Source organism: Salmo salar, chromosome 07 (assembly GCF_965601325.2).
Source record: "Salmo salar chromosome 07, fSalSal1, whole genome shotgun sequence".
Taxonomy (NCBI): domain Eukaryota; kingdom Metazoa; phylum Chordata; class Actinopteri; order Salmoniformes; family Salmonidae; genus Salmo; species Salmo salar.
Window position 1 is genome coordinate 51,016,055 of NC_138297.1, and position 12,161 is coordinate 51,028,215.

A 12,161-nucleotide genomic window follows, 5' to 3' on the forward strand; every position below is an offset into this window, starting at 1 on the left:
ATATGATGAAATTCATGTTTTTACCTAAAATGAAATTTTAAGAGAAGAGAGACGGATTCAGTAGCAGCTCTTATTCCAGCACGATAGGTGGCAGTAATGGTGTTATGCTGCCAATCTTATTGTTAATAGTCTGGTCAAAACTCTGTTCTGGTTTTGGTTCCGTTTCCCGTTGTCGCCAATTTCACAACAAAAAAAATCGTCAGTGACTTGATGATAGCTATCAAGCATGCTAGTTACCTTTACTGTTAGATTTCTGCCTGTCGTACATATTTAGGAACATTCCGGCATGGACAAACGAGTTAAGAAGAGTACAGCCAGTACGGGTAGGTTACATTATACGACACTTGCTAGCCATGTATTAGCAATCTAACCAATTTTACAAACGTGAACCTGGTACAGACCCTATTTGTATCTTCAATGGATAGCTTAGTGTAAAACTAATGTCTATTTCGGCATTACGTTTGCTAGCCAGTTAGCCATGTTGCTGGAGGTATTTGTTGCTATAGAACCTAGAGGATGAAGCCACACACCCTAACATGTTGTTCTATCGTCTTGCTATAGCTCCCCCACTTCCATTTTCTTCTTTGCGACTATTGGTTTCTCCCCTGCGGCTGATGTATTCATTTGTATGGCATGTGGTGAATCAACGCAATGTGATGCACTATGGGAAGGTCGAGGAGTTTGTAACTGTGGTGACTGAAGCTGTTCCAAAGTTGCTGAGTTACAAACAGAGGGCTCAACTCATCCTGGGCCTGAGAGCAAGGGTGAGTGACATGATATGTGGTCATGGGAGGGGTGGTTTTGACACATTGTGTATTAGAAAAATCATGTACAATTTTTCTATGTCCCATTATTTTAGATGATCTTGGAGTTGTTCCGCAAGGACCCACCCAACCTTCAGGACATCCAACGTCTCCTGGAAAAGATGAACATCTTGGGGGTAAGAATATTTCTTTCTCCTGTGTGACAGTGTGGAAATTCCGCCCCATACCAGTGAACAACTCACACCTGTAACACAACATATTCAAGAATGACTGTCAATATCATTAACCCAGAAAAACCAAGGCTGGAGCGACATACACTTAAAAGAGGGTGAAATATGCACGGTACTCTGGTTTGAAAATAGCCTTTAGCTCTGCAGTGTACAGATCTGAGGGGACTGCATAAGTTTAAACAACACAAGTGTTAGCTCCCGCAAACCCACTGGAATGTGCTTTCTGCCATCTGTCTTGCTTTGCTGTCACTCATCTGATTCCTTAGATCAGCAAAGTGAAAGCACGGATGGGGTAAGAGATAAAAGTTGTTTTCAGGTTGGACTTATGACTTCTACAAACCCTGTCACCCCTACTCAATACCCCTCTTTTTAGTAACACATGTAATTCTGATGACCGAAGTGGCTGTACTTTGTATCAAATGATTCCCAATTTGTGTTACAGCAGCAAGATGAAGAAGTGGAGGAGTCGCAGGCTAACTTTGTGGCGCTGGTCCAAACCCTGCTTAAAAACCCTTACGAGAGGAAGCACTTCTTCCAGGTTCGGCACGCTTTCTCCCTTTCCTCTCACACTGTCCACTGTCATTTCAAAGACACTGACTTAAACGTTTTCTTTCCTTGCCTGTAGGAGGAGTTCCATACACAGTATGGCTCCAAGTATGACACAGCACTGCAGGCCCTTGTGGGAGGCTTGGTCCTCAGACTGGAACGACTGCTATCTGTGCCAGATCTCTCCCAGGTAATGAACTGTTACACAACAAGTCTATAACTAACAATTCACCAATCATATCTCATGTTGACATTGTTAGACAACTATATGCACTACCGTTCAAAAGTTTGGGGTCACTTAGAAATGTCCTTGTTTTCCATGAAAACATACATGAAATTAGTTGCAAAATGAATAGGAAATATAGTCAAGATGTTGACAAGGTTATAAATAAGGATTTTTTTATTGAAATAATAATTGTGTCATTCAAACTTTGCTTTCGTCAAAGAATCCTCCATTTGCAGCAATTACAGCCTTGCAGACCTTTGGCATTCCAGTTGTCAGTTTGTTGAGGTAATTTGAAGAGATTTCACCCTATGCTTCCTGAAGCACCTCCCACAAGTTGGATTGGCTTGATGCGTACCGTAATTTCCGGACTATTGAGCGCACCTGAATATAAGCCGCACCCACTGAATTTTAAATTTTTTTTTATCTTGAACATAAATAAGCCGCACATGTCTATAAGCCGCAGGTGCCTACCGGTACATTGAAACAAATGAACTTTACACAGGCTTTAACGAAACACGGCTTGTAACAAAAATAAATAGGCTTTAACGAAACACGGCTTGTAACAAAAAATTAGCAGTAAGCTTTGTCTTTTTGCACTGAGTCAATTCCTCACTCTGCTGTTTCCAACGTCTTATCATCGACTCATTAAGACCAAGCTCCCATGCAGCAGCTCTATTTCCTTTTCTAACAGCCAGATCAATCGCCTTCAACTTAAAAGCTGCATCATATGCATTTCTCCGTGTCTTTGCCATGATGAGGGTGACAAAATGACTACCGTAATCAAAATGATGGGAAGTTTGAGAGCGCTCGATTTAATCTAAACAGTAAACAAAAAAGTTGTTTGACCTTAACCCGTTCGGCAATTTCATTGGTCTAATGAAAGCTTCATGCCGCCAAAAAACTGAGCACGTCACAGAATGTGTTTTTTTGGCAAAAAAAAAAAAATTGAAAGCGGGAAAAATCCATATATTAGCCGCGTCATTGTTTAAGCTGCGAGGTTCAAAGCCTGGGAAAAAAAGTTGCGGCTTATAGTCCGGAATTTACGGTACTTCTTACGTACCATACGGTCAAACTGCTCCCAAAACAGCTCACTAGGGTTGAGATCCGGTGACTGTGCTGGCCACTCCATTAAAGACAGACTACCAGCTGACTGCTTCTTCCCTAAATAGTTCTTGCATAATTTGCAGCTGTGCTTTGGGTCATTGTCCTGTTGTAGGAGGAAATTGGCTCCAATTAAGCCACAGGGTATGGCATGGCGCTGCAAAATGGAGTGATAGCCTTCCTTCTTCAAGATTGCTTTTACCCTGTACAAATCTCCCACTTTACCACCACCAAAGCACCCCCAGACCATCACATTTCCTCCACCATGCTTGACAGATGGCGTCCAGCATCTTTTCATTTTTTCCTCGTCTCGCGAATGTTCTTCTTTGTGAACGGAACACCTCAAACTTAGATTTGTCTGACCATAACACTTTTTTCCAATCTTCCTCTGTCCAGTGTCTGTGTTCTTTTGCCCATCTTAATCTTTTATTTTTATTGGCCAGTCTGAGATATGTCTTTTTCTTTGCAACTCTGCCTAGAAGGCCAGCATCCCTGAGTCGCCTCTTCACTGTTGACGTTGAGACTGGTGTTTTGCGGGTACTATTTAATGAAGCTGCCAGTTGAGGCCTTGTGAGGCGTCTGTTTCTCAAACTAGACACTCCAATGTACTTGTCCTCTTGCTCAGTTGTGCACCAGGGCCTCCCACTCCTCTTTCTATTCTGGTTAGGGCCAGTTTGCGCTGTTCTGTGAAGGGAGTAGTACACAGCGTTGTACGAGATCTTCAGTTTCTTGGCAATTTCTCGCATGGAATAGCCTTCAGTTCTCAGAACAAGAATAGACTGACGAGTTTCAGAAGAAAGTTCTTTGTTTCTGGCCATTTTGAGCCTGTAATCGAACCCACAAATTCTGACGCTCCAGATACACAACTAGTCTAAAGAAGGCCTGTTTTATTGCTTCTTTAATCAGAACCACAGTTTTCAGCTGTGCTAACATAATTGCAAAAGGGTTTTCTAATGATCAATTAGCCTTTTAAAATTATTAGGTAACACAACGTGCCATTGGAACACAGGAGTGATGGTTGCTGATAAGGGGCCTCTATACACCTATTTATATATTCAGTTTCCAGCTTCCAGCTATATCAGTTTCCAGCTAAAATAGTAATTTACAACATTAACCATGAATACACTGTATTTCTGATCAATTTGATGTAATTGTAATGGACAACAAATGTGCTTTTCTTTCAAAAACAAGGACATTTCTAAGTGACCCCAAACTTTTGAACAGTAGTGTACGTGTCAACACATGACATAATATTGTTTATCCTGCGCACTCTAAAAAAACCCTGGTTGCTGATCTTAGCTTCTACCTCTTCTTCTCAGATAGCGTCTATTATCAGTGCTGCCCCCTCTGACCTGGTGGAGTGTGGACAGTCTGTGTCTGACCCTGAGCACCTGAAGATTCTCCTCCAGCACCAGAACCTGCTAAATAAGAGTCAGTTTGGTAGGCTTACTTTAATCATATCTTCTCCTTCCTGTTAATGTTAAGTAGAATTGTCAACAGCTGAACAAAGTACAATGAAGTTTTCCCTTTTTGCCAAACTGCCATGGTTCACTCTCTTGATAACTTTGAACCAGCTGTATTTACAGGAATTTGAATTACTTTGAAATGGTATTAATCTAAACATGCCCAATACTTTCAAATTCAAACAATCAGAATGTGGTGTAATATAAAATATTAATCGAATTGTCTTTTTTTTTTTTCTGTATTTGTCCCTTTTTCTCAGTACCTGTCACGTCCTCTGTAGGGGACTGTGTGCTGTCCTCGCTGTCTTTCCGCTTAACCTGTGGAATGCAGTCCATGCAGACAGATTTTGACGAGCCAGCGGAATCATTAGAAGCCGGTCTAAGCATCATGAGCCCTGCCTCCTTCAGGGACTTGGAGGATCTGGGAATGATATCAGATGAATCGGACCACGCTGGAGCAGTAACTACTGTGGAGAGAGAAGAGCAGAATGCCAGAGATAATGGTTGTGGGACAAAAAATTCAGTACTCCACAGTGAAGAAGACAATGCACTGTCAAAGAACTACGTTGTCTCACCTACTCCTCAAAGTGTAAGCAGGCCAGTGGGAGGGGCACCAACAGTAGAGAGCATGCTGCCGACAGAGACAGACAAAGAGCATGTAACACTGATGAATACTTTCATCACCGAAGCCTCTCCTTCACATATTGTCATCCCTGAAACGGTCACCAATGGGAACCAGCCAGATAACCAGCCGGTCGAGCTAGCGAGTGTCCACCAGTGGGTCTCCCACATTGCAAGTAACACTATCTCGCTCCCTTTCTTGCCACCCCTTCCACAAAATGATGAAGACAAGGAGATCCGGTCAGGTGACACGTGTCTTGGAAGCAGTGTGGAAATTGGGGGTCAGGAAACAGAAGCCAATCTCTTTGAGAAGGCTGTTATCCGAAGGAGACGGCCGCCCAAGCCACAAAGAATAACGGCACCCTCGAAGAGGAACATCCCTGAGGCAACCATCATTTGCCAGGAGTGTGGGAAGAGTTTTATCTATCCGTCTCAGCTGGAAAATCACCTCCGCATTCACACAGGAGAGAAACCTTTCAAGTGCTCTGAGTGTGGCAGGGCCTTCAGGTCCTTAGGATACATGACCACTCATGTGAAAAATCACTCTGAAGCGCGGCCATTTAAGTGTGATGAGTGTGACAAGGGCTTTCGGAAAAAGGCTGACCTGAAGAAGCATCAGCTCATCCACATGGGTGCGAAACCACACAAATGCACCATCTGCGGAAAAGGCTTCAGCCAAGCATTCTATTGCAGAATACACATCCAGTCTCATGCAAGTGAAAATAACTTTCTCTGCACTCATTGTCCGAAGAGATTCCCAACCCAATACAAGCTTTCTGTCCATGAGCGCTGGCACACCACGGAGCGCCCGTTCATCTGTGAGCAGTGTGGGATGCGCTTCTTTCATCCCAGTGGGCTGAAGAGGCACATGGGCTATCACATTGGGAACCGCCCGTTCCTGTGTGCCCAGTGTGGAAAGACTTTTGTTTATGAGTTTGACCTGAAGAAACACCAAAGGGACCATGGCCCCAAGCCCAAGATCCCATGCCCTGTCTGCCAGAAGGTGTTTGGCAGCAACGGACTCATTAAGGCTCACATGTTTACGCACACCTCTGTAAAACCTTACAGATGTGACATATGCGACAAGACCTTTAAACAGAGCAGCAGCTTGAGCAGTCACAAACGTCTGCACACGGGTGAACGCCCTTACCACTGCGACATGTGTGGGAAGACGTACAAGCTGAATCAGCACCTGAAGGAGCACATAATTATCCACCACACGGCGGAGGGGCACCCCTGTGACCAGTGTGGAAAGGTCTTCAAGTTACCACGTCTTCTGAAGGCACATGAGCGGTTGCACTCAGGAGAGCGATCTGAGCAGACAAGGAAATACAGTCACACCAGCTGTCGCAAAAGAAATTCGTCCAAAAGGAGTTGATTTACTTCACTGGCAGCCTTCCACACACAATGACTGGAATGCTCGTTTTAATGTCCTGACAAGTTGCCAATAGCTGTAATAATATTTCAAATTTTTTGTTGTAGATTTTTAACCATTTTGGACCATAATTCAGGATTCCCTAAATAGACTGAACACTGAAAAATAGTATAATGTCTGGATTAATTTATGCAGCAATAAACATATCTCCTTTTAGATAACAATTAATGATTGTGTCATTAAAACATATTTGTTTGTGATGATTTTTATGGGATAGGTTGAAATTCCAATGACATAAGATGTAAATTGACAGCTACTCATTAATTTCTCTTTTTGAGAGTAGTCAATGATTGCCGGAAGCCTTTCCAAAAAATATCCACAACATTTGATGTTGGATAAAGGCAAATAAAGTCACAATTGTGTGCCACTACTCATTGTTTTGCTATTTTATTCACAGCAAAGGAAACCAAATGTATGCTAGAACGGTACTGTGTGATGACTTTTTATAATATTTAAAGCGTTCATTAAGCCACAAAATAAGGATTCATACTCAACCAAATATATACAGAAAAATTATGAAATTCGTGTTTTAACCTAAAATGTAATTTCAAAAAAAGAGAGCAGTAGGATTCAATTGCGGCTCTTATTCCAGCACGATAGGTGGCAGTAATGTTGTTATGCTGCCAATCTTATTGTTAATAGTCTGGTCAAAACTCTGTTCTGGTTATGGTTCCGTTTCCATCTGTTGTTGTCGCCATTTTCATAATTATATAAATAGTCAGTGAGTTGATGATAGCTATCTATCATGCTAGTTACCTTTACTGTTAGATTTCTGCCTATCGTACATATTTGGTAACATTCCGGCATGGACAAACGAGTCAAGAAGAGTACAGCCAGTACGGGTAGGTTACATTATACGACACTTGCTAGCCATGTATTAGCAATCTAACCAATTTTACAAATGTGAACCTGGTAACAGACCCAAGTCACTGCAGTGCAGAGCGCTAGCATCTTCCATGGGTAGCTAAGTGTAAAGCTAATGTTCGTTTCGGCTTGCCTTATACATTTAAGTTTGCTAGCCAGTTAGCCATGTTGCTGGAGGTATTTGTTGCTATAGAACCTAGAGGATGAAGCCACACACCCTAACATGTTGTTCTATCGTCTTGCTATAGCTCCCCCACTTCCATTTTCCTCTTTGCGACTATTGGTTTCTCCCCTGCGGCTGATGTATTCATTTGTATGGCATGTGGTGAATCAACGCAATGTGATGCACTATGGGAAGGTCGAGGAGTTTGTAACTGTGGTGACTGAAGCTGTTCCAAAGTTGCTGAGTTACAAACAGAGGGCTCAACTCATCCTGGGCCTGAGAGCAAGGGTGAGTGACATGATATGTGGTCATGGGAGGGGTGGTTTTGACACATTGTGTATTAGAAAAATCATGTACAATTTTGTCCCGTTATTTTAGATGATCTTGGAGTTGTTCCGCAAGGACCCACCCAACCTTCAGGACATCCAACGTCTCCTGGAAAAGATGAACATCTTGGGGGTAAGAATATGTATCTCTTGTGTGGCAGTGTGGAAATGCCGCCCTATACCGGCGCACAGACTCACAACACACCTGTAACACGGCATACAAAAACATTTCTGTCAATACCATTCTCGAAAGACTACTTAAAAGACAGTAACATTTGCACATTAGTCTGGTTTGAAAATAGCCTTTAGCTCTGTAGTGTACAAATCTGAGGGTACTGGATAAGTGTAAACGACATAAGTGTTAACACATTCCAGTGGGTTTGCGGGAGCTTTCTGCCATCCGTCTTGCTTTGCTGTCACTCATCTGATTCCTTAGATCTGCAAAGGGCAAACATGGATGGGGTAAGAGATAAAAAGTTGTTTTCAGGTTGGACTTATGACTTCTACAAACCCTGTCACCCCTACAAATCCTGATTACAGCAGCAAGATGCAGAAGTGGAGGAGTCGCAGGCTAACTTCGTGGCGCTGGTCCAAACCCTGCTGAAAAACCCTTACGAGAGGAAGCACTTCTTCCAGGTTCGGCACACTTTCTCCCTTTCCTCTCACACTGTCCACTTTGTCATTTCAAAGACACTGACTTAAACTTTTTCTTTCCTTCCCTGTAGGAGGAGTTCCATACACAGTATGGCTCCAAGTATGACACAGCACTGCAGGCCCTTGTGGGAGGCTTGGTCCTCAGACTGGAACGACTGCTATCTGTGCCAGATCTCTCCCAGGTAATGAACTGTTACACAACAAGTCTATAACTAACAATTCACCAATCATATCTCATGTTGACATTGTTAGACAACTGTATACGTGCCAACACATGCCGTAATGTTGTTTATCCTGCACATTGTAAGAAACCCCCTGGTTGCTAATCTTAGCTTCTACCTCTTCTTCTCAGATAGCGTCTATGATCAGTGCTGCCCCCTCTGACCTGGAGGAATGTGGACAGTCTGTGTCTGACCCTGAGCACCTGAAGATCCTCCTCCAGCACCAGAACCTGCTAAATAAGAGTCAGTTTGGTAGGCTTACTTTAATCATATCTTCTCCTTCCTGTTAATGTTAAGTAGAATTATCAACAGATAAACAAAGAACAATGTAGTTTTCCCCAAACTGTCATGGATCACTTTGAACTAGCTCTATTTACAGGAATGTGAAATAGTTTTTCAATGTTAATGTCAACATGCTCATTCCTAGGCTTTCACATTCAACCAATCAGAATGTCATTTTTCTATATTTGTCCCTTTCTCTCAGTACCTGTCACGTCTTCTGTGGGTGACTGTGTGCTGTCGTCGCTGTCCTTCCGCCTCGCCTGTGGAATGCCTTCAATGGAGCCAGATTTTGACGAGCCATCAGAATCATTACAAGCCGCTCTAAGTGTCATGAACCCTGCCTCCTTCAGTAACTTGGAGGATCTGGGAATGATGTCAGATGACTCTGACCATGCTGGAGAAGATAGTACTGTGGAGAGAGAAGAGGATGCAGTGCGTGGCGGTGAGGAAGAGAATGCACTGCCAGAGAGCGCCGTGGTCTGCTCTAGTCCTCAAGGTGTTAGCGGACTGGTGGGAGGGGCACCATCAAAAGGGGCACCAACAGTAAGGAGTATGCTGCAAACGATGAGACGGCAACAGCTTGTATCACTGATGAATACTTCCATCACTGAAGCCTCTCCTTCACAGATAGTCATTCCTGCCACGGATAACCAGCCGGTCGAGCTAACCAGTGTCGACCAGTGGGTCTCCCATATTGCCAGTTACACTTTATCGCTCCATTCCTTGCCACCCCTTCCACAAAACGATCATTTGGACAAGGAGATGGAGTCGGCCGACACAGGTCTCGGAAGCGGTGTGGTGATCGGGGGTCAGGAAACAGAGGTCGATCTCTTTGAAAGTTCCATTATCCAAAGGAAGAGGGTGCAAAAGCCACTACGAGTAGCGTGCTCGAAAAAGAGAAACCCTGCAACCAACTCCTGCCAAGAGTGTGGGAAGCGTTTTCTGTCTCGGGGACGGCTGGAGGATCACCTCCGCATACACACGGGAGAGAAACCTTTCAAGTGCACCGATTGTAGCAGGTTCTTCAGGACTTTGGCACTCCTGACCAACCATATGAAAATTCACTCTGACGTACGGCCCTTTAGCTGCGACGAGTGCGGCAAGTGCTTTCGGAGAAAGGTTGGCCTTCAGAATCACCATCGCGTCCACACGGATGCTAGACCATACAAATGCACCATATGTGGAAAGGGTTTCACGCAAGTACAGTACTGCAAAAGACACATGGATTGTCATACAAGTGAGAATACCTATTTCTGCACTCATTGTCCGAAGAGTTTCCCAACTCAATTCCAGCTGTCCGCCCACCAGCGCTGGCACACCATGGACCGCCCGTACGCCTGTGAGCAGTGTGGGTTGCGTTTCTTTATGCCAAGCTTGTTAAAGAGACACATGGGCTATCACATCGGGAACCGCCAGTTCCTGTGTGCCCAGTGCGGAAGGACCTTTGTCTATGAGTTTGACCTAAAGAGACACCAAAAAGACCATGACCCCAGTCCCAAACTCCCCTGCCCCGTCTGCCAGAAGATGTTTGGCAACAACAGCCTACTCCAGGCCCACATACGCAGGCACTCTTCAGACAAACCTTACAGATGCGACATATGCGACAAGACCTTTAAAGACAGCGGGGGTCTGCGCATACACAAGCGGGGGCTGCACTCTAACGAACGCCCTTACAGCTGCGACGAGTGTGGGAAGACCTACAAACTACACACGCACCTGAGGGAGCACAAGTTTAAACACACGGGGGAGGGCCACAGCTGTGGCCAGTGTGGAAAAGCCTTCAGGTACCTGCGTCTCCTGAAGGCGCACGAGCGGTCGCACTCCGAGCCATCTGAGCTCACGAGGCGAAACAGTCACACCAGCCGTCGCAGGAGACATTCCTCCAAAAGGAGTTGATTTTGTCACATCTGCACACCCTTCACTGTGGCTACAGTAATATACAACAGTATTCCATGTAATTAGCTGTACGGTCATTATGTAGTGCAGCCCAGGGTTCCTCTGTGTTGTCTTAGGAATGCTGCATTATCCCACCATTCCCCATTCTGTCATATCTCTGTGGTGCAGAGGGGCGACATGATGGGGGATGGTGAAATAATTGACTTGGAACGGAGAAGAGGGTCTCTGCTGTTCAGGACTGCTGCTCACTGAGTTTAGCTTCCTCCCTCTATGATCCTCCCTCCCTCTGATCAGACATACTGGGACTATACAGACCCTTATTACATGATACACAGCATATCAAGTACAGGGTCTAAAGTCGTTTCAAATCATGGAATGTCATACATGGCCTATTTTGCGAGGTACCAGCATTGCAGTCCTAACAGCCATGCATACAAGCCGGTTGTGCGTCTGAAGGCTCCCAGAAAATCTGTCGACCTGCAATTCATAAAGTGAATCTGTGGAACAATGTCCAGTGAGGTGTGTTAGGTAAACCAGTGAAACATCCTCCACTGTCAGGTACAGTATGCTCTCAAGAGAACGTGCTTTCAATCTGTTGACTTGATCACGATTGGGGGTCAATTACTTTTTAATTCAGGATCTTCGTAATAGAAAATAATTTCAGTTACTCCAACCCTGATTTGGATAGTCTCATGGCTTCTCCCGCAGTATAATCACCAGAGTGATTCAGTATTTAATAGTCACATGTACAGGGTTGCAGGTGTAATTGCGGGATACAGTGAAAATCTTAGGATCCAAACTCCAACAGTGTAGTTCTTCAATTTGTGCTTCTTGTTCTATCGCAATGTTCTTGTTTCATTAAAAAGCTTATAGGCTACATTGATTTGTGTTGTTTATTTTGGACTTAGAGAAGTGTGTGTCTTTGAAGAAGTGTGTGCCACACATTTCCTGTTCTGCAACATTTATTTCCTGTAGCTGCCTTTTAAACCTTACATTTTTTTCCAGATGCAGCATTACCCTTCTTGGAGGCACATCAGAAATGTGTGAATGTGTTATGGCTATGCTGGAGATGTCATTGATAATTTTTTTTATGAATCATGACGTTTTATCAGGTGAATGTCAGTTTGCCTCATCAGTCTTTTGATATCAACAACATTTTGTGGTAAGCAATACACTAAGTTAATATTGTTTTAATAATAAAAGCTAACACGATTGCAACAGATGTCTTATTTTTCTGTGTGACATGTTGGATCACTCCAAATGATGAACTACTAACATCTGTTTTTGAATGCATTTCACACATTTCTCTGGCAAACAAAAGTCAACAAAACTACACTTGCAGTCAACAAAACTAAGAACCTGTGCACAC

At 43.9% G+C, this 12,161-nt stretch overlaps 2 protein-coding genes across 7 annotated transcripts; both read left to right on the top strand.

Annotated features, from left to right (window-relative positions):
• Positions 1 to 136: 136 nt before the first annotated feature.
• On the top strand, positions 137 to 6,756 carry LOC106609421 (uncharacterized). Of its 4 annotated transcripts, none has more exons than XM_045722108.2 (7): positions 137 to 323; positions 562 to 764; positions 860 to 940; positions 1,437 to 1,532; positions 1,620 to 1,730; positions 4,187 to 4,298; positions 4,591 to 6,756. In XM_045722108.2, exons 1-7 carry the CDS (start codon positions 287 to 289, stop codon positions 6,327 to 6,329), a joined length of 2,379 nt encoding a protein of 792 aa, XP_045578064.1. In that variant the 5' UTR covers positions 137 to 286; the 3' UTR covers positions 6,330 to 6,756. The 4 variants fall into 4 exon arrangements, with proteins under 4 accessions (XP_045578064.1, XP_045578063.1, XP_045578062.1 ...); XM_045722107.2 differs by having other exon boundaries at positions 1,440 to 1,532; positions 4,187 to 4,307; XM_045722106.2 differs by having other exon boundaries at positions 138 to 323; positions 4,187 to 4,307.
• A 133-nt stretch (positions 6,757 to 6,889) lies between these two features.
• LOC106609423 (uncharacterized) lies at positions 6,890 to 11,669 on the top strand. 3 transcript variants are annotated; one of them, XM_014208238.3, is made up of 7 exons: positions 6,890 to 7,228; positions 7,499 to 7,701; positions 7,792 to 7,872; positions 8,280 to 8,375; positions 8,465 to 8,575; positions 8,746 to 8,866; positions 9,099 to 11,669. In XM_014208238.3, the coding sequence occupies exons 1-7, from the start codon at positions 7,192 to 7,194 to the stop codon at positions 10,790 to 10,792; spliced, it is 2,343 nt and encodes a 780-aa protein (XP_014063713.3). In that variant the 5' UTR covers positions 6,890 to 7,191; the 3' UTR covers positions 10,793 to 11,669. The 3 variants fall into 3 exon arrangements, with proteins under 3 accessions (XP_014063713.3, XP_014063714.3, XP_014063717.2); XM_014208239.3 differs by having other exon boundaries at positions 8,746 to 8,857; XM_014208242.3 differs by having other exon boundaries at positions 7,609 to 7,701.
• Positions 11,670 to 12,161: the final 492 nt, after the last annotated feature.